The sequence below is a fragment of the Calidris pugnax genome, unplaced genomic scaffold (assembly GCF_001431845.1).
Source record: "Calidris pugnax isolate Ruff unplaced genomic scaffold, ASM143184v1 scaffold50, whole genome shotgun sequence".
Classification (NCBI taxonomy): domain Eukaryota; kingdom Metazoa; phylum Chordata; class Aves; order Charadriiformes; family Scolopacidae; genus Calidris; species Calidris pugnax.
The window spans coordinates 4,117,631-4,143,033 of record NW_015090780.1 but is presented as its reverse complement, the minus strand read 5'-3'; the positions used below and the strand labels follow the sequence as shown (position 1 = coordinate 4,143,033).

Below are 25,403 nucleotides of genomic sequence, written 5' to 3'. Positions count from 1 at the left end.
CACAGGACCATGCAGCTGCAGGAGTCCATCCAATCAAGTAACATCTTTTACCCTCATAATGATAATTTCCCACTTTAGCAAAACACCCTGCTGCCAAACTCCAGTGCTAATGAGCCTGTCAGCGCATCAGTGCGCTACCAACAGTATCCAGAAAGTAGGGATTGTTTTTTGCAAGGCAAATGAAGACACTGATGATTAGCAAGAAACAAACCAATGATTCAATACATCACTGGCCACACATACCAAATCATTGATTTTCTGTCCTGCTGGGCAGCAGCTGTTCCATTTGCTCTGCAGAAATGTGTTTTTTTTCTCCAGAAGGGGCTGGAAAGGTGGACGTTTCTCTGAGAACTGGAGGCAGCAGGCAGTTGCTTCCTGCGCTGGCCATGGGTGTGTTGATGGGGTCCTTCTGAAGCTGCTGAGAACTCTGATGGGCTTTCCAGTACTAAACTCTGGAAATACTTCCGAATGCACGTGAATGCAGTGATTGGATGGAAAAAAAATCTCATGTGGGAATCTGTATGAAATTGCAGGACAAAAAATGCTGCCCTAAAAGTCACAATCAGTGAAAGAATTAGAAGTTAATCATAGATATCCTCATATGACTTCTCGCTCGATACCAGTTATGTGTAATCAGTGTCCTTACAGATCATCTAGTCTCAGCAGTGTTGCTATTTTCATAATCCTCGCCTTGCCTAGCTGGCTGGATGGAGATGGGCTGTCTGCTCCGGAGTGTTTCTGGGTAAAACGCATCACCCCGAGTCAACGGGACTTCAATCTGCTCTGCACCGAGCTGGTCCTCATATTTCATCTTCTCTTGTTCCAAGGTACCTACGTGATGACGGTGACGGCCAATGATGCGGACGATAGTACTACAGCCAACGGGATGGTGAGGTACCGGATCGTGACGCAGACCCCGCAGAGCCCATCACAAAACATGTTCACGATTAACAGCGAGACGGGAGACATTGTCACTGTGGCTGCTGGACTCGACAGAGAGGTGAGTTTGAAAGCCATCCTGCCAGGTTTCCCGCTGTTGAGGGCTGCAAAGCCCAAATCCTGTCTCAAACGCGAAGTCTCTCAAAGTTTGAGTTGTGGTGTGGAGATCGTGGCCTTTGTTTCTGCAGCAGCTGTGGGGCATCGTGCCTTTGATGTGGTATTTTTGGTCTTAATCCATATCGGTCGATGAAACCCTGGGAGAATCTTCAAACCCACGGAGCTGATATTTTCCCTGTGTAAATTTGTACAACTCAAAAGATGTAAAAAATACTCCAGGAGGAGCAGGGGGATGAATAAATTGGCATTTGTCCCCCTTCTGTCAGGGGACAAATAAAGTGCCAGGCATCTGTAGCCCTTTCTAGACCTGTCTTGCTTAGTTCTTTGCACATGATCTTTGGAAGCAGTAACACAGTCCATATTCAACACACTTGGCATGTTTCACGATGGCATCCTTATGTTGTTGCCAAACAACGAAAATGTCTTCCAGTGGTTTTGGTTTTGTGTGAAGCTCTGCCTTTAGTACCTCTTCTTTCTGGTGTTTTACAATGTACAGCTTTTCCGAATGCAGAAGTGTTCTCCACCCATGTAAGCCCCACCTATGTACGGTGTGAGTCCCAGGGCTCTGCCTGCTCCGGTTGGGAGTACAGCTCAGGGAGAAAACATTTATACCTCATGCATTAAATAAAAATCACGTAGCGTCAGTGGTGGGTTGGAGTGACCCAGGAAGGAGGGGATGGGAGTGAAGGGCCAGGGGGAACTTAGGCTCTGGGATTGTTTCCCATTGCAGTTCCTGGAGCGTCATCTGTCCAATGCGACGAGGAGACCTTGGTCACTTGTAAGTGATGGGAAGGATCAGCCTTTTCCCAAAGGAACAGCCGGCCACAGATAGCACGGCGAGGCAGCAAATAGGAAAGTGAGGACTTGGGTAGGCTTGGGCTCAGATGTTTAACTTCAGGCAGTCCCCAGAGAAAACAAGTCCAGCGACACCCATTTGAAGAGAGCCCAACGTGCTGCATTTCTGAGAGAAGGCACCAGAAACTGGTTTTGTTCTTCTTTTCCCTCCTTTCCCCCCGTGACGGATGGCAGGGACGGAGTGAGTGGGAGCCCCGTGTGCGGGCTGGTGCATGGACCCCGAACTCAGAGGGGTGAAACCCTCCAGCACTTCAGAGATTTTTTTTCCCTTCATCAGGGGAAAAACATCAACCCCTGCGGCACGTTTTTGGCCCCGCTGCAGAGAGAGCAGAGAGAGAGGGATCGTGCTGCGGGGGTTTGTGCCCACTTTGTTCACATGCCTGGGGCTGCGTTTGTGCTTCGGAGCTGCACGGGGGCTGCGGGGGGATCCCACTGCTGCTGGGGGCCATGAAAGCCCTGGCAGTGGCCCAGGGGCAAGCGGAGCGCCCGGGGCGGCCGGCGGGACCAGCGCAGGGACCCGGCTGGGGCTGGCAACAGCACAGATTTGGGGCTTGCCCGAGGCGGGGGGTGGCACCGACTGAAGCAGCTTCCAAGGAGAAGGTGGGGTGAGCGGAGAGCTTTCCAGATGTGAAGGAGCCTGCTCCTTCCCACCCCACATGGGCAGACTTTGCGACGCAACCCAGGGCGGGTTTGACCTTTCCCTGCTCTTTTTATTTAGAGAAGCAGAAAGTTGGCTGAATCCTAAGCAGGTAGATTATCCTGGGGAATGGTGGAGCCTGCAGCGTGCTTGCAGTCGAAGAGGAGAAACAAGGGCTGTAGAGATTGCTGGCAGCCCTCGGGGGGACAGCAGCACAGTACTCAGAGGAGGGAGTTGAGTTCTGGCAGGAAAATGCTGATTTTATGGAAATGACAGAACTATTATTGCCCCCTTGACATCAGTGGGGGCCAGCATTTTAATGTAGGGCTTTACGGGTAGAGAAAGGTCATCGGTTTGGATTCGTTTCAGAGACATAGATTGGGATAGCTTGGTGGGAGAGAGTTTTTAATCTCAGCAAATCAGTTGAAAAAAGAGGCAGGTGATAATTAGGGGGAAAGGGTAAGGCAAAAATGGTCATCTTTTTTCAGGTTTATCTCATTGCATCTGAAGTATCTTAAAATTTGCGGGGGAACCGTGTGTTTGACGTCAGTTCCCTGGTTGTGCTGAGTCTGGGAAATCAGGGTGAGCTGGCACTTTGTGTGGGGGAATCTGGTGCCGAGTGTCCCATGGCCAAGTACCAGGAGGACAAGGGACACTTGGATCAAGGCAGAACAACCAGCTCCGGGCACGGTCCTGGGGCTGCCCTGAAGCTACGGGACACGCTTCTTCCCACCGCGCTCTGCTGCGTCCCAGGGTTACATCTGGAATTGGCAAAAGTTCCTGGTTTATTAACATAAAGTTGTATTAGGTCTAAATTGGAAAATGTGTTTAAGCGCTCCCATAACTGCACCACAGATTGTTTTTTGTTTTTGTTTGTTTTTCCTGAAATCTTGAGAAAGCTATTAGAGGAGTAAATTTGGTTTTGCCGCTGACATTTTCTTGTTGTTAGGAAAAGGAGCCGAAGAGCAGTATTTGGAATGCAGATTTGTGTAAATTAAAATGTTAACAAATCTGACCTATTCAGCTGAAACTACTACAACCAAGATAAATTCCCTGGATAGCAGTTATTTCTCTGAATGCTTATTGACACATTTATCAGTGCCTGTGACACTGCTGTGTGAAGCTGTGCTGAATCGGACCCAGGTTTTCAGTCTCCCTGGGACCCTTCTACCTTGTTCCTGCGACGCGGAGCCGCCTCCGAGCAGGTGTGAAAATAGCTGTCAGAGCTACTCCGTGTCTGAGAGACAGATCCACGCTCCAGATCCAGCATTTGTCTTTCAGAGGGGAGAAAAGTCACTTCAAAATCAGTGTTTCTAGCTCAGCATTTCTGTTGCGTGCTCATTAAATGAGACTTCCCGGCGCTCACAGCATCTCCACTTAAATACTGGTTCTTTACTGGTCTCCTACATTGCCTTCAATTCATTACATGTCCCAGAAACTGGACGAAGTGTTCCAGAAGTATTCTAGTTAACCTGCAAGAAACGTGTTTTAAGACAAATTCTTGTAGTTTGCTGCTCTTTCTAAACCCTCATTTCCACAAACCAAGGAGGAAATTAAAAACTCAGCCTCTCAAATTGTGCTGGTCTCTCTAAATGTGTCTGACACTGAAGATAGCAAAATGAAAAGCCAAGGTATTAAAATATTGATGGCTTTAAAGTTATCTTACCTGGTTCCCATTAATCTGGATGTAAATATGGTTACAATGCTCTGTGTCCATTCACTCATTATGACGGCGCTTAATTGAATGGATCCCCAAGGAAGATAAAGATAATTGGACTGCACTTCATAAAAAATATTAAAGGAGGACAGTTTAGCAACAGTCTGTTTTTCAGCTCCTGGATGCTTAAGGGTGAGAAATGCCAAAGGTGGAACAAGGGAACATCTATCCCTTCAACTAATAAGGAAAATGATAGGGATTTGGAGCGCGCCAGGGGTTCAAAGGTGCATTTGAGGAGCCAGGCTGAGGGGAAAAGGTTAAAAGCAGATACTTGCTCTAAAACAGGAGAACGTCAGGGAAACGTAGGAAATTTGTAGCTGATTTAATGAAACTAAGAGGGAAAGAAGAAATAGTGGTGGGAGCACAAAACGTGTGGATTGACAGGGAAGGCTGTGGACAGGAGACGGACGGGTTGTAATGAAGTTTGGGGGGTAGGGGGGACCATGTGAGCTTATTTCAGTTATGGGAGGCTGCTGCAGAAATGGGGGGTGCTGGCAGGAGTTGCTCCCCATCTGACAGCTTGGTTTAGCAATGCATCGAGTTCCAGATTTCATTGTGCTGGGAAGAAAATAATAAGAGGTAAAAAAGGGTCAGCTGCCCCCAGCTGGGGCTGGGAAACAGGCAGAACGTTCCTATTTCTCTTTTCCGTTCCGAAAAGTAACATTTCTCCTTGTAACCAGGCAAAAGGCACCAGATCTGCTGTGTGTTCATTCACTTTGTCTGGTGCCACTCAGGCTGGGCTCCCAGGTGGGGACTGAGCCCGGACCATCAGCCTGAGAGGGAGCTCCCGGGGCAGAAATTCAACCCCATCAGCTCCTCTGATTTCTCTGCCGGCAGAATATCTGTCTCGGTAGCGCAGTAAACCTGCACTGGGCTCCAGGGTAGGCAATATCATCCTCTGAAGAGCTCCCGCTAAATATTTTATGAACATGGACTTTGAGCGAGCAGGAGGAAAAAAAAAAAAAGAAATGAGAGGAAAGAAGGTGGTTGATCCCCACTCTGTGGCAGGGCCAGGAACGTCGAGGCATCTCAAATGTCATCCGGCCTTATTTGAGATAATAAGTATTTCGGCTCCGCGGTGCTTGTAGGGTAATGTTGTGAACTTTTTTGAGATCTTCTTTAGAAAGGAGTCCCTTCCCGGCACATTCATCTTGTGCTGAAGAAATGAAGACAGTCAGGAGCCCCGAGTTGCTTCTTCCAAATTTCTGTATGTTTATACTTCTTTTAAAAGTGATTGGAGCTCTGCTGCTGCAAATGCTTTTAAAAATACATGAAATCCGATTCTATGATTACTACACTTGGCTTTCCGAAAACGTGATGTTGCTACTCTTTCTCAAGTGAGTGAGAGATGAAAGGGAGAGCCTGCCAAGAACTGAGTTAGTGGCTTATTTTATTTATGAATGAAATGGCAGGATTTTTGTGGGAAAGAGGAAAAGTTCTTCTTATTGGCAGAGACAGTTGATTTCTTTTCCAACACTCTGGTTTTGGTGCAACTAGACATTTCTGATAGAGCAGAAATTTGAAATGTTATGTCGAAAAGAAAAAAAACAGATACTGTGCTCCTCCAAAAACTGAGCGGGGATTGGTTTTTACCATCTGTAGTAACTATTTTGAGTGCATTTATCTGCAGATCATTGCAGTAGCTTTGCAAAACCTCCTTGTTGCTTCATTTCAAATGTTGGCTGGGAGTAAACAAGGCTTTGCACCGGTGCTAGGAATTAGTTTAGCCATCGAGACTGCTATAACTCATCCTTTGTGGAACAGTCCCTCAGATAGCAATGCACTGGTTTGAGATTACCCAAATACAGTGGTTTTAGGCTGGATTTGTCTCTTCTTGTCTCTGCCAGGCAGCCGATACTCTACGCGTGGCCAACAGGTATGGCAGGCTCAGCCCCGCTTTCTGTACTGTCCTCTGGCAGGAGGGTCCAGCAGATCTGGGTCCCTTCTCCACCCCTGGAATAGAACAAAAGGAATTTATTCTGTTCTGAATTATCGCAGCCTGTGTTAATTATTTCCCCTCACTGCATATCAATGCGGTGTTGTGCGGGGCTGGAGGAACATCTGCTGCAGCGGGCGGCTGGAGGATCTCCACTCGCTACGAGTGATAGATGAGTGACTCTGTGCAGATTAGCAGTTGTGTGTGTGTGTGTGTGTGTACTGACAAAATACAAAGAATGAGGGAAAGTGACATCTGAAGGGCTTGACTGCATCCTAAGAGTTTCTGTTTCCCATTTCCCTCACCCAAATTAGCCATCTCCAAGGAGCAGTGAGGACTAATGCAAAATTGGTAAGAGGATGTCACCTTCTGACAGGCACAATCTAGCACGGACCGTGTTTGCTGTTTGTATCTATTACAGGAGTCCTTTAAAGTGAGAGGGATTCTGGTTTTCATATTCTCTCCATTATTTGTTTCCGGAGGAGGACTCAACCGAGGTTGTTAGATTCTGCTGAGCCACAGGTATCTCGCTTTTAAAGATGAAGTTCCTGTATCACTGCATTAAAACACGTGCAGAAAAATGCATCCGCAGCTGAACTCGCAGGAGGAGAATGAGAGCGAGAGATTAGTAATTACTTTGCAGTGAGGCACATCCATTTCTGTGAATTCGGACCACAAGCCCCTGTATTTAGCTTCCGGACTCGCGGGCTCCCAGCGTGTTTTCCAATGACTGAGATGATGAAGGACTTTAACAGACTTCAAGGATAAGTGGCTTTTCCACTTCTCACAGCGTTGGAATAATGATGGGAAGTCGTTGTGGAACATGTCTTCAAGCCAGACATAAACTGCTGGAGTCTTAGCAGGGATAAGCAGGTAAAGTGCTGGAGCATCCTCTGTAGAGCAGAGAGTGCTTTGTGTGTCCCCTCTGGCCTTGACCTTCATGTGCCCAACATGTCCCCTGGCTCTCCAGGAGCAGTTGCCCCAGCCCTGCCACGTGCCATCCCAGGGCTTTGTGGAGCACAAAGCCACGCTGGGGGATGAAAGCCACTCCATAAATGTCATTTATCTCTGAATACTGTGTTAGTCCTGATACCTTGTAATTTTTCAGGTCCATGTGGCTCCACGGTGCTTGTAGTGTAATGTTGTGAACTTTTTTGAGATCTTCTTTAGAAAGGAGTCCCTTCCCGGCACATTCATCTTGTGCTGAAGAAATGAAGACAGTCAGGAGCCCCGAGTTGCTTCTTCCAAATTTCTGTATGTTTATACTTCTTTTAAAAGTGATTGGAGCTCTGCTGCTGCAAATGCTTTTAAAAATACATGAAATCCGATTCTATGATTACTACACTTGGCTTTCCGAAAACGTGATGTTGCTACTCTTTCTCAAGTGAGTGAGAGATGAAAGGGAGAGCCTGCCAAGAACTGAGTTAGTGGCTTATTTTATTTATGAATGAAATGGCAGGATTTTTGTGGGAAAGAGGAAAAGTTCTTCTTATTGGCAGAGACAGTTGATTTCTTTTCCAACACTCTGGTTTTGGTGCAACTAGACATTTCTGATAGAGCAGAAATTTGAAATGTTATGTCGAAAAGAAAAAAAACAGATACTGTGCTCCTCCAAAAACTGAGCGGGGATTGGTTTTTACCATCTGTAGTAACTATTTTGAGTGCATTTATCTGCAGATCATTGCAGTAGCTTTGCAAAACCTCCTTGTTGCTTCATTTCAAATGTTGGCTGGGAGTAAACAAGGCTTTGCACCGGTGCTAGGAATTAGTTTAGCCATCGAGACTGCTATAACTCATCCTTTGTGGAACAGTCCCTCAGATAACAATACACTGGTTTGAGATTACCCAAATACAGTGGTTTTAGGCTGGATTTGTCTCTTCTTGTCTCTGCCAGGCAGCCGATACTCTACGCGTGGCCAACAGGTATGGCAGGCTCAGCCCCGCTTTCTGTACTGTCCTCTGGCAGGAGGGTCCAGCAGATCTGGGTCCTTTCTCCACCCCTGGAATAGAACAAAAGGAATTTATTCTGTTCTGAATTATCGCAGCCTGTGTTAATTATTTCCCCTCACTGCATATCAATGCGGTGTTGTGCGGGGCTGGAGGAACATCTGCTGCAGCGGGCGGCTGGAGGATCTCCACTCGCTACGAGTGATAGATGAGTGAGTCTGTGCAGATTAGCAGTTGTGTGTGTGTGTGTGTGTGTACTGACAAAATACAAAGAATCAGGTAAAGTGACATCAAAAGGGTTTGACTGCATCCTAAGAGTTTCTGTTTCCCATTTCCCTCACCCAAATTAGCCATCTCCAAGGAGCAGTGAGGACTAATGCAAAATTGGTAAGAGGATGTCACCTTCTGACAGGCACAATCTAGCACGGACCGTGTTTGCTGTTTGTATCTATTACAGGAGTCCTTTAAAGTGAGAGGGATTCTGGTTTTCATATTCTCTCCATTATTTGTTTCCGGAGGAGGACTCAACCGAGGTTGTTAGATTCTGCTGAGCCACAGGTATCTCGCTTTTAAAGATGAAGTTCCTGTATCACTGCATTAAAACACGTGCAGAAAAATGCATCCGCAGCTGAACTCGCAGGAGGAGAATGAGAGCGAGAGATTAGTAATTACTTTGCAGTGAGGCACATCCATTTCTGTGAATTCGGACCACAAGCCCCTGTATTTAGCTTCCAGACTCGCGGGCTCCCAGCGTGTTTTCCAATGACTGAGATGATGAAGGACTTTAACAGACTTCAAGGATAAGTGGCTTTTCCACTTCTCACAGCGTTGGAATAATGATGGGAAGTCGTTGTGGAACATGTCTTCAAGCCAGACATAAACTGCTGGAGTCTTAGCAGGGATAAGCAGGTAAAGTGCTGGAGCATCCTCTGTAGAGCAGAGAGTGCTTTGTGTGTCCCCTCTGGCCTTGACCTTCATGTGCCCAACATGTCCCCTGGCTCTCCAGGAGCAGTTGCCCCAGCCCTGCCACGTGCCATCCCAGGGCTTTGTGGAGCACAAAGCCACGCTGGGGGATGAAAGCCACTCTATAAATGTCATTTATCTCTGAATACTGTGTTAGTCCTGATACCTTGTAATTTTTCAGGTCCATGTGACAAAAATGTAAATAGCGAAGCTTTATATATTAATATGCCTGAAATCATTACTTGAAGATAAAACGGGTTAAATTATTCAGTTATAAAATTATCCCATTTCCACAGCAGCATATCCTGTCAAAGGAAGAGCTGATTAGCCATAAGCTGAATTTAGTAGTAGATTTATGCTTGATTTTGGTTTATGTTTCTACATTGTACGTAGGACTGATTTGAGCTTGCTCCGTCATTCCCGCGTGCATTTCATTTTCTCATTACAGACAAGAATGACCTTTTTCAGCAAATTACAGTGAGGAGCACTACCACTCAGCCAGTGAAGAAGGTTCATTTTATTAACCCCATTTAGTGCCTTTGGAAATGTGTCGTGCACCCAGTGAGGGCCACTCGTAGTGATTGGAGATACCAGGAGTTGGCAGACGGGGAGGGCTTGGACCTGCTGTGAGCGTGGCTGGTCCTGCTCAGTGGATTCCTCAGTAGCCCTCATTGCAGGATGGGAAAGAGCTCAGCGAAGCCTCATCGTAGGAATTATGCCGTTTGTTTTAATTAAGAAGGGAATTATGTCAGTGATTCTGAAGCCTTGTTATGGTACCTGGAAAGGGTGTCTCCCCATTTGTGTTTCCTGAGTGGCAGTGGTGGGGGGTGTTTCTGGTGGGTGTTTCCAGAATCATCTGTAGCTTTCTGTCTTCTGCATGATTGCTCCAACTCTCACAATATGATGCTCTCTCCGTCAATTTTTGGAGCTCGTGTGTATGGAAAGGGTTTTTTTGATTGTTTTTCCTTGATAAAACCCTGATAGCTAGCTTAACCCACGAAACTGATAGAGGAAGGGCTCTGAGCTATGGGCTTGGAAGATGATAGCATGAGTATGTATTTCACTGAAAAAACACTTGGAGATGGTAGGAGAAACTTCTAAGGAACAAAAGAGCTTTACAAAAAAAGAGGCTGGTAAATAGCTTGGAACCTAAGAGAGTCCAATGAGTAAAAAGGAAAAAAGCCATGGTATTTAGCTCCCAAAAAATTCACCAGCAAGATGATCGGGATGCAAGTGTAATTTTGAACTTGTCCTCAGTAGCTCTTTGCCCTGCTGTTGGCGTTGCCCAGGTGCCTTTTTCATGACTGAGACACACTGAGTTGTCTTTGCTGCTTCTGCCCTTTGGGGGAGGAGAGTGTGGGAGCTGTTTGTGAGGGAAAAGGAAGGATCAATGGCTTTGTGGCCGTGCCGATCCTCTCGAGAAAGTGGCTTCACGTTTGCAGACCAATTGCTGAGGAGGCTTCGTCTTTTTGATGAGGCTGACAATCCCCGTGCTCCAGAGAAAGGTAGCTGTCAGAGGAGCTGATGGAGAGCCCGCCTCGGCACCACAGCTCTTCCCTGCAGTAAATATCTGATAAGGTGATCTCCCACACACAGCCTGCATTTGTCTTGGCCCCGCTCCTCTCCTAGGGCATTTCATTCCCCATCGCATTATGTTTTTAATAAAGAGGATCAAGCAGAGCAGCGGTGCTGCTTTTATCAGACTAGCTGTTCCGTGAAGTTTTTCAGCTGGAGTTCCTGTGCCTGGTGTGTCCTTTCTGGAGATGGCACAGAAGGATGCTCTAACCACAGACCAGAGAGAACTGGTGTGCAAAAGTAATCCAGTTTCCATCTCCCATGGAGCTGGTTCCACCAAGAGTGAGTCCCACCCTTTGGCTGAAACGAAGACTTTCCTCCCACTCAGACAGTGCATATTTACTGCCTGCCAGAGTAGCTCCTAATTTGTTTTTTTTAATTCTTTTTTCCATTTGGCTTAGACCCTCTTTTACACACCTGGCTTCCTCGGAGTATTGCTGGCATTCGGATGCTGTAGCCTCTGGAGGAGATTGATCCACGTGTTAAAGACTTCCTATTTGGGCAGGCTATTGAAGAGATGGTACCAAATTGAAAAGCTACATGATTTGGGGTTGACCTACTCTGATAAAACAAACCTTTGAGTTTAATTGGATCCGATTATAGAGTCTGAGCAAGAATAGGACTGATACCCGGCCTAATCAGTTCTATTTTTTTAAATGTGCAAATTTTCAGAGCCTCTCCTATAAGAAAATTCCGCCTCTACTAAGAGTCCTTTTCTTTCTTCACACACATTTTAGGATGTTCAGAGACTCCTGGTTCAGTCTGGTTGTGCTTGTTTCAAGTTGCTCGTGAAATCCCACCTCTGACTACAGTGGGTTGGCTTATACATTATTCAGTAGTAAAATCCCAGCTGAATAGGGAGGGGGGTGGAAAGTTAAGTATCGGAGTGGAAAGCTCACGAGGTCCTTAGCATAATCTCTCTGGTTCAGACCTGCATTTCTTTTTCCATTTCAGCTTGTCTTACAGTGGAGAATAGTGTTTCATTCCAATTTTAGATAGTCGACTACCTGCTCAGCTCAGGCAGATTTAAAGTTTTTCTTCTGGTACATCACATAATTTCCGACAGCCCCTTCCCCTCTCTAAAGGGATTATTGTCTAAATCTGCACCAGGTCAAGTGAAATAATTAAACACAAGCTGCCTCCACTAATTAACTTATCCACAGACCATTGTCTGTTATTAGCATTTTAAAGAGAGGCTTTGTTAACTCTTTCTTCCTAGACCTAGTAGTATTTTTTTAATAACATAACCCATTCCTATAAGCATCTTTGGCTGCATTTCTTACTAAAACATTATCATCAGCAGGTTTGTGGGAGCATGAATGAGTTCACAGGATGTTTCACTCTGCAGCAGCTACTTCTCTTAGAGCATAAGAAAAAGGCAGCCTAAATGCAAAGGGATGTAACATCAAAAGGCCAGATAGAGAGCCTTGTATTCTTAAAGTATTCCTAAAATGGAAAGTGATTGGTGTAAACAATGGAGACACTGCTGTGTGCTGTGAAGTATAATTAAAATGGTGATGTATGTAGTGTCTTATAGTGCATCTCCTCAGAGCTTTGGAACCGTGTCAGGATGGTGGAGTATGGAGTTGCTGGAGATGTAATACTTCCAAAAAGACAGAAGTGTGTGCACAGGGACAAAAACGTGGGACTTTGCTATTCCACACCATGAATGTTGTCTAATTCCTTCAGTTCTGCACTAGTTAGTATCCCAAAAGGTGGCAGAAGGTGGCTTTTTGGTGGGGAGGACTGTTCTTGTTAGACACTTCCAAGCGTCACCAGACTGGCCATAAATCATCACAGCGTTTGGGATGTTCTCCAGCCGCTGGGGGTTGTGTCTGTGGGATGAGGCCAGTGAGGTGGCGTGGGCAGGCACGGTGTTGTCCCCAGAATTGCACATTACAGGTTCCAGGAGTTAGTAGTAGCAGGCATGAGGTCGTTTCTTCTTTTGTCATGTTAGCCTCACCATTTTTTTTCTCCTAATTTTTAGGCTAAATATTTTCCTTTCATTGTTGTCCTGTTATTCCAATTTAAAAAAAAAGGAATTTAGTGTGAGAAAACCTTATTAAGTAGAGTGTGTGTCAGTACAATGATGTTTTATTCAAGCTATTCATTTTTTTGCACTTAAAATGCTTTCTGTTCCAAATGCCTTTCTAGAAAAATAAATGTAGTTTTCAGTTAAAGTAAACAGGTCACATATTAAGTGACCTCAAACCTGATGGCTAAAATTTAGAAGGGGAACTAATTGGATAAAAATGTGGTGACTCACACTCTCCAGACATGCAGTAAGTTGGCCTTTCCAGTCTTAATTTATACAGCACTCTGAAAAATAAATAGATTGCAGTTCCACATTCGTACCAATGTGGACTTCATCTCCGTTTATAAGGAAAAATCTTGTTTTAATGGTGAAAGGGTTGGGCAGCTGCTCCAGCAGGGTAAACTGGCCAGGCTGATTTGCCCGAGGGTGGGAATCAGGGTCTGTAAATCAACAGCGAGTGACTCCTGTAGAATTGGTGAAGTCTTTCTGGTAGTATCTGTTTTTCCTAAAGGGAGGGTTTGATACCACCCAAGCATATGGCACATAAGATACCTGCTTAGGAGGTGTTGTTTTCACCTTCTGAAGGGGAATTTCAGGGAGATAAGAGCAGAAGCATCCTCCTCCTCCTTTAACTCTGTGCAGACTCTGCAGTTTGTTTGCAGCAGAGCTGGCCCCGCCAGAGCGAGCGGCAGCGCCTGAAATCCCCTGCGATATATTGTGTGTGTTTTGCTCACAAGGGAGCTTGTACCGAGGTGAAGTAGTAGATAAGAGGATACTCCACGCATTATTCATGCTGGAAGTGGTTTGTTTTGGAGATGTGTATGTTTCTGCAATTATTTTAGCCATTAAACTTCAGCCCTGAAAATGCTTTCATCTTGGCTGATTCCATCTCTTTGTGGCCATGGCAATGCAGAGCAGCGTGATGGGAAATGCGTTATTAGATTTGTAAATTATGTGCATTTTTCCCCCCCCTTGATGTTTGATATCAGAAGACATGATGTTTGACAGAAAAGGTAATGAACGGCATTTGCTTGTAAATCAGCAGAGAGACGCGGTTCGAATGAATGCAGATTTGGGCACAAAGAGAAGATCTGAGGGGGTTACCCGTCCTCCTCGCTATCCGAAAATCTGCCCTGAGGGTGAGAAGCAGAGGCAGCTTCCCTCAGCGTGTGCTGGAGAGGCAGGAGCCACTGCCTGGCTTCAACAGCACCACGTATTCCTGTATCTAAACTGGCTTTCCATGAGCCAGCCTCGCTAGTGCTGGGAGAAGAGCTTGATGAGCAGGGAAACCTGCAGGATGTTGGATGGACCCTTGGGTTGGTTGGTGGCCCACCCGTGGCTCCTTTGGCCACGGCAACGTTTCTGAGAATCCCCGACTCGAGAGCTGGAGAATCTCCCAGCTGTATCCATCTGAGTAGAAAGTGAAGCATCAGCAATCATTTATGTAGATGATTCTGATTAGGCAGGAAATGCCCCACAAGAGTTTCCCACCCCCAGATTAGGACAATGTAATGAATTTTTAAAATTGTAATTGCCAATCAGAAAAAAAAAAAATCTGGAGAGAATCAACCTTTTATTTTAATAGCTGCAAAAATGTCACATTGATATTGATCTTCTGAAATGATGTTTGACATTTTAAAAGATCAATTTTTGTCAAAGTTATCTCAAACCATTAAAACCATTTAAAAAGGGACCACTTGGCAATGTGAAAAATGAATTCCAAGAGAGTTTTGTCTGCCCTTCCTTGGGAGCGGTTTCACTCTTAGTGTCTTCTGATGAAAAAACACTTTGTCATAATATTCTCCACCAGTTTTCCTCCTCAGGCCCCTTCAGCTCTCCTGCCACTGCTGTCAGCCCCCTGTATCTGCTGGGTATCCAGGGATGTTCTTCCAAAAGCCAGTGCTGCTCTTCACAAGAGCCCATTACTGTGACTGGGAGTGACCCTCACCCCCAGGATTAGCATCTCCCGGGGGGGAAATGGCAGGTTGGATTGGGGAGAGGATTTGGGGTTATTGTGCTGCCCCCGGTGCTGTGGGGGGGTGGGTTTGGAGGGGGGCTCGGGGCTCTTCTTGCAGCCTCCAGAGGAGCTGGGCTGGGCTGGAGGACATAACCTGGGAACCGGGTGTGCAGGGCAACGCGCAGGGAAAACGCATCAAAACATCTTGCAAAATCTCATTTGAAGTTACATAAATTATTGTTTGTGTTTTCGCATGCAGTTATTTTCAAGTCCAACCAGCTGTATCTGTTTGGAGTGGCCCTAAATAAATACCTCATTACATAAACACAGAATCTGTTTGGGGAGTTTTTCCAATGAGGTCCAGGCCCTGTTTGCTCAGAGGATTGCACAGACTGTGAGAAGGAGGTGTCTGAATTTCAATGGGACATTTTGACACAGAAAATCCCATTCTTAGTATGTTTGGTGTTTCGGAATCATGTGGTGACAGCTACCTTAGAAGGAGACAAAGTAAATAACATGGTATGTTTTTTTCTTAGAGAAATTTAAATGTAAGTAGAAAAGTCCAAGCGGGTGATTACTTTGATTTAGCGTTTTTCACCCCCTCTGGGTGCAGGAGGGCGATGTCTGGAGGATGCTGATGTGCCGTGCAGGGGTGTTGCTGACAGGCTGCCCCTCGGTTCGCTGCTTGTTCTGCAAACCCAGCAATGGCTATTTTGGGGGGGCGATGCTGGGATCCGTGGATCCGCGCCTCGTCGTCCCGCAGGATGCAATTACCTGGTGAAGGGTGGTGCTGCCCCCGGCCCCACGTTGGCTGTGTGCCACTGACAGTCCTGTCCCCAAAGTTCACCCTGGTGTTCAGAAGTCCTTAAGCGCCACTGAAGTGTTCTCCAGCAGGTCCCCGGGTCTCGTAAATGAGAAAATAAACCCAGTGACTCCAGGCACGGAGACGCTCGTCTCTGCCTTCTCCCTTCCAACCCAGAATAAAAGAATAATCTGAAAGACATGATGTTTTTTATTGAAGAAATAATCACAGAGTCACTTATCAGAATCAGGAAACCTGCTTTATCCTTTGTTGCATTATAAATAAGAATTATATTTGTTCTTGGGAAACAAGCCTGAAGAACACTGCAGCACGTTATTGTGAGTGACGCATGGGGAGCGACTGAATAAATACTGCCTGTCTCTTCCATTAGGTGAGTTTGTTTCTTACATTTCTCTGCTTTCTTTAGTAGGAATGAGTTGGTTTATTGGTTCAGAGGTTCAGTCTGAGCAATTACTGGGTCCCTCGTTACTGGGTCTGAATCCCAAAGGGAAGATGCTGCCGGCCCAGCGAGGAGTGCGATGGGGAGGAGGAAGGGCTGGGCTCTCCCGCAGTGGGGGGAGCACCGGTGGCCTGGCCAGCCCAGAATGGTGTGGAGGAAGGGAGAAGAAGGGAGAAACATCTGTCCTGCAGCCTTCTGCCTCTGCAGGAATGGGGAGAGACAAGGGAGGGGTTAAAACAGGAAGGGGAAGAAGAGACGTTTGCAGGGATGGAGGGTTAAGGAGGTTGGTAGCACAAAGCATCAGGCTCTGGATCTTCTCAGGCATCTTCTCACTGCAACAAGCCTAGCGCTTGCTGTCTCTAGTGGTTGGATATCAGAGATCAAATCTGATTAATAAATGAATGGTTCTGGTGGTGCAGAATGTCTGATGTTGAAGGAGGAAAACTGAGATCCCATGAAAAGTGGTAACACTGGCAGTTGTTTGGGGAGAAGTCAAGTATCGGTGAAGCGTAGCTGGGACATTGCAGCTGAAGGAAGAAGCTGAAGCTCTCTGTCTTCTGTGCATCATGAGAAGAGTTTGTGCAGTTACTATTCTTTATCCTTTTTCCACTCTTCATGTGAACTCTGGCGAGGGCTCTAACCTCTGTGTTCAAAGGGATGTAGAAAATGCCATTACTGATGGAACAACCTGTGTGGTTCAGCATCCTCTCATCACACGGGCGCCCATCAGAGCTTCAGGCACGAGCTCTTGGAGCTGTGTTTGGTGGTTACGTCTCGCACTCGGTGATTAGATGTAAAATTACGCAGTATCATCCGAACTTGGAACATAAAAAAACCCTTCCGTGCTCTGTCTTGACTGTTCATACGTTTCTTGGCAGAGGCTGTTGCAGACACCAGCTTTCAGTTCTTCCATCTGAAATGTCAGGCGGTGGCGGAGCCGCCGTCAGCCCCGCGGTCCCGCTCGCTCTGCTTCCCCGGCGCCGCACCCCGCAGCCGCCGACGAGCAGCTCAGCTGGGAGCAGTTTGGAAGGAGATCTTTGACTTTCCTTGGCTTCCCGGAGGAATCCATAATTATTTCCTCCTTTATCATGGAGTGCAGCTGGAGGCTTCGGCTCCATTAGAATTGCCCTGGTAATTTCACACTGGGAAATTTACAGCAAACAAGGGACATTAACGTTAAATAAATTTATGCAACAGCAACCCTCACCCAAGTCATTAAAAGTGTGTGCAATTTTTAATGGATGCTTTAGCGTGGCATTTGATAAGTTAGTTCATTTCTTTTCCCAGTCTGTTAAGTACACGTATATGCACACACATCAATTTTCCTGCCAGAGGGATCGGTGAAAGCCGACTGTGGCCTCCAGTGTCACCTCCTGGTGAACACTTTCACCACGGCTGTAATCCCAACCACCACGGGACGGGGAGAGGCTGTTGCTGAGGAGCAGATCTGTGTGCGTGCAAGTGTGTGTGTGTGTGAGTGTGTGAGTGTGGGTCTCTCTGCCACTCAAATAATCCAATTGAGCTATGTAGTGGTTCTGAATCATGCCTGTTTGAAAAGACAGGATATCATAAAGACTGCTAATATGGTGGAAAATTATATTAAGCTGAGACAAGACAAAGTTGATTATGTGCTAGACTAGTGCAGATGTGCCTGGCGCTGGTCCTTTCTGCATATTGATTGATCTTAAATATAGCAGGGGGTGGGAGTGGTGTGTGCATGGTTATCGATCCGCTCCCAGCTCCTCGGGCTGTCATCGAGAGCTTTCAGACCCATCTCTGCTGATGCCACCGATCAGAAGGCTCCACAGGAAAGCAGGCGTGAAAACGCGCCGGTTACGGCCATTCAGAAGCAGAACGTTGTGTTTATTTCGTGTGGATTTTGAGAATCCTGCCAGCTCTTCCTTGCTGGGAGGGGAGCCCGGGTGGGAGCCCCCCTGGGGGGCTTTGGGCTCCAGCTGCTTTGGGGGGGACTTGGTGGGTGTTGCCGTGTCCAGCGCACACCTTGGACGGTCTGAGGGTGCTCACGGGGGTCACTTGCTGCGTGATCCTCTTTTCTTCGGTTTGCTGAAGGAAGATACTTGGTTTCTTAATTGATTTGTTTTAGCTTTTACAAACCTGCACGAGCAGAACTGTTGTTTCTCCACCTCTCCCACGTTCCAGGCAGGGAAGCTGTAAACAGGAGGTTTTCAGCACCGTTCTTTGGTGGTTCCCTCGTTCCTCCTCAGTCTTTATTAAGAAGGTATTCTTAAATACCGTGGTGCCCAGAGCCACTGCCCTTTGCCACCAGGAAGCCGGGCTTCCGAGGGCTCCGTAATTCTGCCGGCTTCATTTGCATGGAGCTTGGAACGTGACATGGGAGTCAAATAAGATGTGTTTTTCTAACAAACAAAGTGTTTAGGAGTAGAGAGAGCTAGACCTTAAGCAGTCAATAAAATGGATTTGTGGCTGTTTGCCCTGGGAGTTTCCTAATACCCCGATCCCGAGGGTTTATCCGTAGGGTTGGCCATCGCTGGGTTCTCATCGCAACCGTTTAGTTCTGAACCAGAGATCTGTAAGCACGTCGAGTTGAGTGCGTATCACTTACTTTGATTTATGCTTGAGCTAAGGTGAAAGAATTCTATCTGTTATTATAGACATCAAAGACAATGTATTGAAATTCAGTTATTATAATGCACACATCATTTATCACGGCCCTGCCCAATAATGCCAGCGTTTGCCGCACAGAAAATACAGCGTGATGGATTGCCTGCTTCTCGCCATCTTTCTGAAGGCCAAGGCAGGCAAACACAGAATTACTTCAGAAATGCCAGATTTGGGCTCTTTCAGGCCGGGGAGAGGGACTGGCACCAAACGCAGGGTGAGAATTCCAGGGATCTCAAAGGAAACGAGTTCCTTTGTTCCCGGCTCCCACCAAGCACAGGGACGACCTGGTGGCTGCCGGCAGAGCAAATATCACCTTGGGTGGAATTTGGCCTGGTTTAGTGCCTGCTCTTGAGATGCTGCTGGTCTAAAACCAGCACATTTTTACATCTAAAGCAGCAGTGATCTGGACTTGGATCCATAACAGCCGGTTCTTGCCTGGGATCTGAAAAAAAAAATTGCTTTGAAATATGAATTTCAAATTAAACCGGCAAAAAATAAATAGCAGAAAATACTTTTATTTCTTGCTGAGCTTCTATTCAGTTCCTGCTTCCTGTTTTGACAGTGTAAGTTATACTTGGGCAGGAAAAAAAGGAAGCCCACAACATAATTGCAACCATGTCTAATTAGGCAGAGCTATGTAAATTTAGCGTTTCTACATGATTATAAATGTCAGGAGAGCCTTAGATAAGACATGAGAGTTTTGAGTATCTCTTGTGTACCTAGTCTAAAATGTCCTTATTGCTAATCCTATTCATCTGGAGTTGCTTCCTAATTAGAATATTTATGGGCTAATAAGGAGGTGAACAAGACACTCCAGTTCTGTTCCAAAGGTGAGAGTAGGGATTCATTAGACTCAGCGTCTCTGTTTTGATTGCTGTACAATGTAATTAACATTGTGCTAGACAATCATTTTAGATTTATCTTAACAACAAATATTTAAGAAGATTCCTGTTGTTCTGTCTTTGAGTCCAGGTCTGCTGGAACCCAGAGCAGTCGTGTCATCAGCATTGAGAGATTTTCAGGTGTTTGGATGGTTTTTTCCTATTTTATTTTGCAATCTTTTTTGGCCTCTGTTTGTCAGTTCCTGTTGGTTCTGAGTTCTGTCCGTACTAGCTAAAAGTCAATCTGTTTTGCATATTTTATGATTCATATTTTATACATTTTGTATCACTAAGACCTACTTTGTAGGAAATGCTTATTTTTTAGTTTTTCCAGGCTTTTCAGTTGCATGTCTGTATCTAGTGACCCAATATAAAAAAGAATTTTTAAAGTGAGATACAGTTTAGGTGGTTTTGGGTTATAGTGCCATGGAAGCACAGTCACTGGCTGACGTTCACTTATTTGTCTTCTGGCAGGGGCTGTCCCACCCGTGGCCCCGCTGAGCCTGGGCACAGCAGCAGCAGGAGAAGTGCCTCCTGCATCCAGGTCGAGATAGTACCAGGGCAATCCCACCAATTCTACCCCACGGGGTGGAAGACCTTTGTGATCCACCACTGTATGAGGATTTGGGTGCTTCCTTACTGGGATCTGTCATCCCCTCTTTGCCCCCTTGAGGGAAGGTCCAGTCCCTTCCAGCCCAAGAGCTGGATCACAGGAGACATCTTCCAGCCTTCTTCCTGCTTAATCCTCTCTGGCTTTTGCCAGATGCTTCTCAATTCTTGCTGCCAGAGCTCCCATTTTGGAGGACCCCTGAGCACAGCCTCTGGGGAGGTCCGAGGGGAAGCTGTGAGGACTTTTGACCCCAAAGTCCCCCTGCTCAGGCCAGGGAAGCTGGGGTCCAGTTCCCCCAGCCTCAGAGGTGTCTCCTGGTGGATTCTCCTGGTGGATTTTAGAAAGGACCAAGGCACAGAGTGTCTGTTCTCCTCTCTCCATCTCCCTTTACTTTAAGCCCTACTTCTGTCTGCAAACCACAGCAGAGTTCTGAAAGCAAAGTCCATAATAACTGCAAACGCTGAATTGTTCTCAGAGTGGTGCCAGTGCTGTGGCCAGTCTCCGAATCAACTCCTTTGCAAGGGTAAGCTGCTCAAAGCAAAACCTGGGGGTCTTGGTCTCCTCTCTTTGCTTTTCTTCACATAGTGAGAAATGGACTCGTTGTCTGAGAAAACAATGTCCTGTGACTTTAAAGGTGTTCTCAGAGAAGTTGTTAAGATGGCAAGTCACGTTACTTCAAGCCTTCTTTGTATAAATTACCGTTGGGTATGAGAATCTCATAGATAATGATAAATATAGCAACATTCTACTGCTGATGGAAATCATTATCAGCCATTATCAACTTTAATTAATATATTCACATTATTCAAATCCAGGTAGAAAGTGTTCTTTGGCATCGAGTCTAGAGTAATGGGGTTCATGGCTTTTGTGCAGCTTGAAAAGCAGCCGGCAACAGGGAATGAACTCGGGAGATACTTAGTTTAGACTCAGGGTCCAGCACATAATATATCCTGCAGATCTCACCCGGTTTTCACGCCTGTCTGTGTACAAGGGCTGGAGGATCTGGTGTTTCCAAGGGCTGTTTCTCTCCTTGGTGCACTGTTTCTGCACCAGAAGAGCTGTGCTGTTGTTTGTGGCATCTCAAGTTGTCTCCGTGGCAACCAGGGTAGTGCTGGGGAATGCACAATTGAAGATGCTAGGAATGAGCACTGGTAGCAAATGTTCTTTGCTATGAAAAATGATTGAAAACAAACAGAAAATATGGGCTAAATAAACCTCTGCTAGTTCTAAATGGAACGCTTCTTGAAAATTTCCATTAGACCTTAGCAGCTCTTTAAATAAATAACCAGCGTGTTCCCTTCCATCTGAGGATTTCCATCTGTTGATTTTGTTTGTTTGCTTTTTTCCCTTTTATAAAAATACTGAGGCCCGATTCTGCCACGTGCTGCACACACAGCCCCAGGACACAGCGCCGGGCACCTGGGGTTGAGCATCTCCTTCCACTTGAAAAAAGATTCTGAAAAATCACATCAGGCAAATGTGCAGACCCTCCCAAACACCGCCTGCTGCTCCCAAGACAAGGCCATAAATCCTGACTCCACGCTTGCCATGTTGCCGAGGGAGGTGGCCAGGGGTCTGGTTGGCCACCGTGGCTTCCCAGGGCAGAGAGGAAGGACTCTTACAACAGGCATTCCCTGTCCATCCACTCCGTGGGCTGAGGATGGTGGGCTCCATTCTATGTACACCATGAAGCAAACTGCCCAAGGAGATGCTCCTCATCCATCTCACCCCCTTGGCTCACGTCATCAGCGATACCAGGACAAGTGTTTTCCACTTCTACCCCATCACAGTGACAGAGCTGGCTTTGTGAGGGCAAGGTCTGTCCTCCAAATCAGTGATTTCGTGGGCTCATGCCTTCGTTAGAGACCTCAAGGACTCAAAGTAAGGACCTGTTACTGCTGTTTTGAGTTAGCACTTTGTTTCTGCTCTCAGACAATACATTTCTAAACCTGGATTGTTCTGACATTTGCTATGAGAAAAAAGGAAATAAAAAAATCCATACGGCTCCCGTTAACCGAGAGCGAGGTAAACACTGCAGTTACTGGGATGAGATAAAACCTTTTCACCTCTGGGACACAAATGCGAGTGCAATTTATGATAAAATTAAATGCATTTCATGATCTCACCTTCTTCCCCACAGGGAGTTAATCCATCTCACAAAAATCTTGACACATACTTAGCACAGCCTCCAGCTGCTTCTTAGGAGAGGCCAGGACCAGAGTCCCAAACCCTTTCACGTCCTGTCTGAAGAGGACAGTCCCACCAGGTCCATGTGGAGCCCAGTCTTACAGCCAGCTTCTTGCAATGGAGTACATCAGCTTCTAGCACAGCACAGTTTTGTCTGAGAAGGGAAGGAAATAAAGCAACAAACATATGACATTTACTCAGTGAAAGTTCGTACACCACCTCCAGACCCTGAGGTGAGAAGCTCTACAGAAGTTTAGCATCATAGACTGCTGTAGGAGTTGGGTAAAGACTCATTTTCTTCTCCAGACGTGCAAGTCTCACCACTATTCAGGAGAGCATTAAACACAGAATCTCACCAGCCCCTTCTGGTACCCTGCTACACAGGTAAGACGTTAAACTAAATTGTGAAGAAAGTTCCGGTGATGTTTTGGGATATTTCCCTTGTTTTGGACAGACAGCTGAGATGGCTGCGTTTGAATTCCTCATCACAACCAAAGCAAAAATACTTAGTTTTGAGGGATTCTTCATTCCACAACATACCCTTTCCTTTCTAGTTGGCAGGAGGTAGGTGCTGGAATGAGGACTATCTTTTCCAACCAACATTTGCCTGAACAGATGGGAGCTGGCACCTGGTGGCCAGAGGTGGGGGGAGGCACCCCAGGCTGACTGCGGGTGGAGGGGAGCGAGGAGGCAGATCCTGTGGGGAGGGACTGGAAATCCATACCCTGGATTGTCTCAGAATAATCTGTTATATACCTGCATCCTTATTCTGCAGTGACATTTTGCTGGGCTGGTTCTGTCACCCACTCTAAACCAATGAACGGCTGCTCAGAACTTACAGTCAGTCTAGTTACAGCAGCACAGAGTTTCTTTCTGTAGTAATTCTGCTCAGGAAACTGGTGCTTCTAATTAAAAGGATTTTCTTGCACGTAGAAATAGGTCTCAGCTGAGGGTGGAGGGAAAAGAGCTAACGTTGCCAATATGAATTTGATCGATATAGCTTTACTTCTGTGCATAAAGAAGGCTTAAAACTGTATTCGGCGTCTCAAACCGGACTCCCAAACTGATGAATGCCTCTGCAAAAATAGTCTTAATTCCTCTGGCTGTTCCCCGTTTCTCAAATGGGGATAATTCCCAGCTCACAGAAGTTTAATGAGTATGAATTTGTCAATATTTATGCCTACAAAGAAAATAAAATATGTCGGCATTATTTATAGCATTTCAGTAAGCTCGTCAGAGCAGCATCATATATGATCAGGTCACAGGTTAACAAGGATTAATTATCTTGGCAGGATTATGCTTTGCGGTTTTTCGTTTCAGTCTGTTACTTTTTGAGTATTTTATAATGTAGGCTACTAAATTCAGGGTCATTTTGCTTCTCATAGGAAATTCAGCTCTTCCATACGTAAATGTTTTTTAAAAGGAAATGTGGCCAGAACTGGAGAGAACTGAAATGCTGAAGCTCCCTCTTGGAGCTAATAGCCAAGAAACAGCTACATTCCTCTCGTTTTATAACTGTGAGTGTTACATTTCAGCACATAAAGATGGTTGGCAAGTTACTCTTTCAGACCTTGTGGCGATGGGAAGCTAATTGCATGTTACAGGAACCTGGGAGGTTGTCAAGGGGGTCTTTAGAAAATTTCCCCTGGAAAGAAGGAAGCTGCTTCTGGTCACTTAAAGGCCTTTAACACTCACAAAGATCCCATGCGTCCCTTAGATGAGAAAAAGCACAGAAATTAGATGCTGCTTGATTAAGGCCCTCATCTGAGAAAATTAAATTCTGCCTTCAATTATTGAAATGGCTTATGGCTACTGTTCCATCCTCATCTTACAGACGCTCACAAGACAGGCCCCAGGTCACCCTGCCAAAGGTCTCCCTGTATGGCTGGGACACTTCAGGATTATCGAAAATCCTTCTTGGTCCACTCCTTCCTCTTTCAAATTAATAAACACGGCCTCGCCTTTAGATTTCACACATTGTGTATCAATACACTGCTGGAGGACTTGCTACAAACCTATTCTGACCAGGCCTTCTCCTCCTGCCGTTGGCATCGAGCAGTTCGTTTCCTGGATGATAGGGATTGCTCTTTTTGTAGTCTCACCTGGACATACCGTGTCTCTGCTCATGGAGATGTGATTGAGGCTGACAGGCCCAATATGGGAAGGAAAACGTTCCTGCTCATCACAGCGAAGTCTGGCAGTGGCACTCTGCCAGCCCAGCTTCTCAGTCATTTAGTTTATCAGCAGTTTTTCAGTTTATCGTGAAGCCGTTCGTTCCGGTTCCTCACTTCCCCCGTTTTATCTCTTGTCTGAACCCTTCTGAGCAGGCAGGATATTGAGTTGTACAGGTCTTCTCTCCCCAAAGCAGAGAACGCTCCGTGGAGGGCGGTGAAGTCCCGTGGAGCTGGGCTGCCCTGGACCTGCCATCGCAGCCTTCGCCGGCTGTCAGGAAAGCGTGGAGAGCTTGGGTCTCAGACCTCATTGCAGGGTTTCTCTGCCGAGTCTTTGGGCACAACAGAACCCCAAAGATGCAGACATCATCACCAAAACTGAATCTGCCCAGATGCCCTGCAGCCACTCTCTACTGCAGCCCCACAATTGCTCAATATAGCAATCGATATTTTCCTGGGTTCTCTCCGTTTCTCATTTCCCAAATGTTGTACCCCAGAGAGCAGTGAGTGCTGAGAACATCAGCAAGCTCCGCAGGAAGCTCTGCGCTATTAAGACTGCTCTCTGTGAAAATTTCTTTATTTTGGTGGCCTTCCCTTTGTAAAAGTACATGTAATCCATTCATGACTTCACTAAAATCCATTAATACAATGTTTAATAAAAAAATCTTTCTCTTGTATTTATCTAATACATCTACATAAGAATATTAGGATCATTAGCTTCTAAAAAACAGCTGAGATGCCTCATTCCAAAAAGCATAGCTTTTTAGCCTCCATTAATCCTAGATCTTGCTCAGCGAGTGATTTGTACCACCTAAGGGATCGTTGCTGTGTTGCCTTCAGTAAGTTATCGCAAACTTTATTACTGTGTTTTGCTCTGGACTTGTGTGGTTTTTCCATCAGATTCAGTCTGAATAAGAATCACAGAATCAAAGAATTGTTTTGGTTGGAAAAGACCTTTAAGCTCATCGAGT

At 46.0% G+C, this 25,403-nt stretch overlaps 1 protein-coding gene across 1 annotated transcript in view; it reads left to right on the top strand.

Annotated features, from left to right (window-relative positions):
• The window catches only part of CDH4 (cadherin 4, type 1, R-cadherin (retinal)), a 269,633-nt gene that overhangs the window by 195,438 nt on the left and 48,792 nt on the right, over positions 1 to 25,403 (top strand). Inside the window, exon 6 of the mRNA XM_014957134.1 lies at positions 828 to 1,000. Coding sequence (XP_014812620.1) covers positions 828 to 1,000 — 173 coding nt within the window. The remainder of the gene's footprint in view (positions 1 to 827; positions 1,001 to 25,403) is intronic.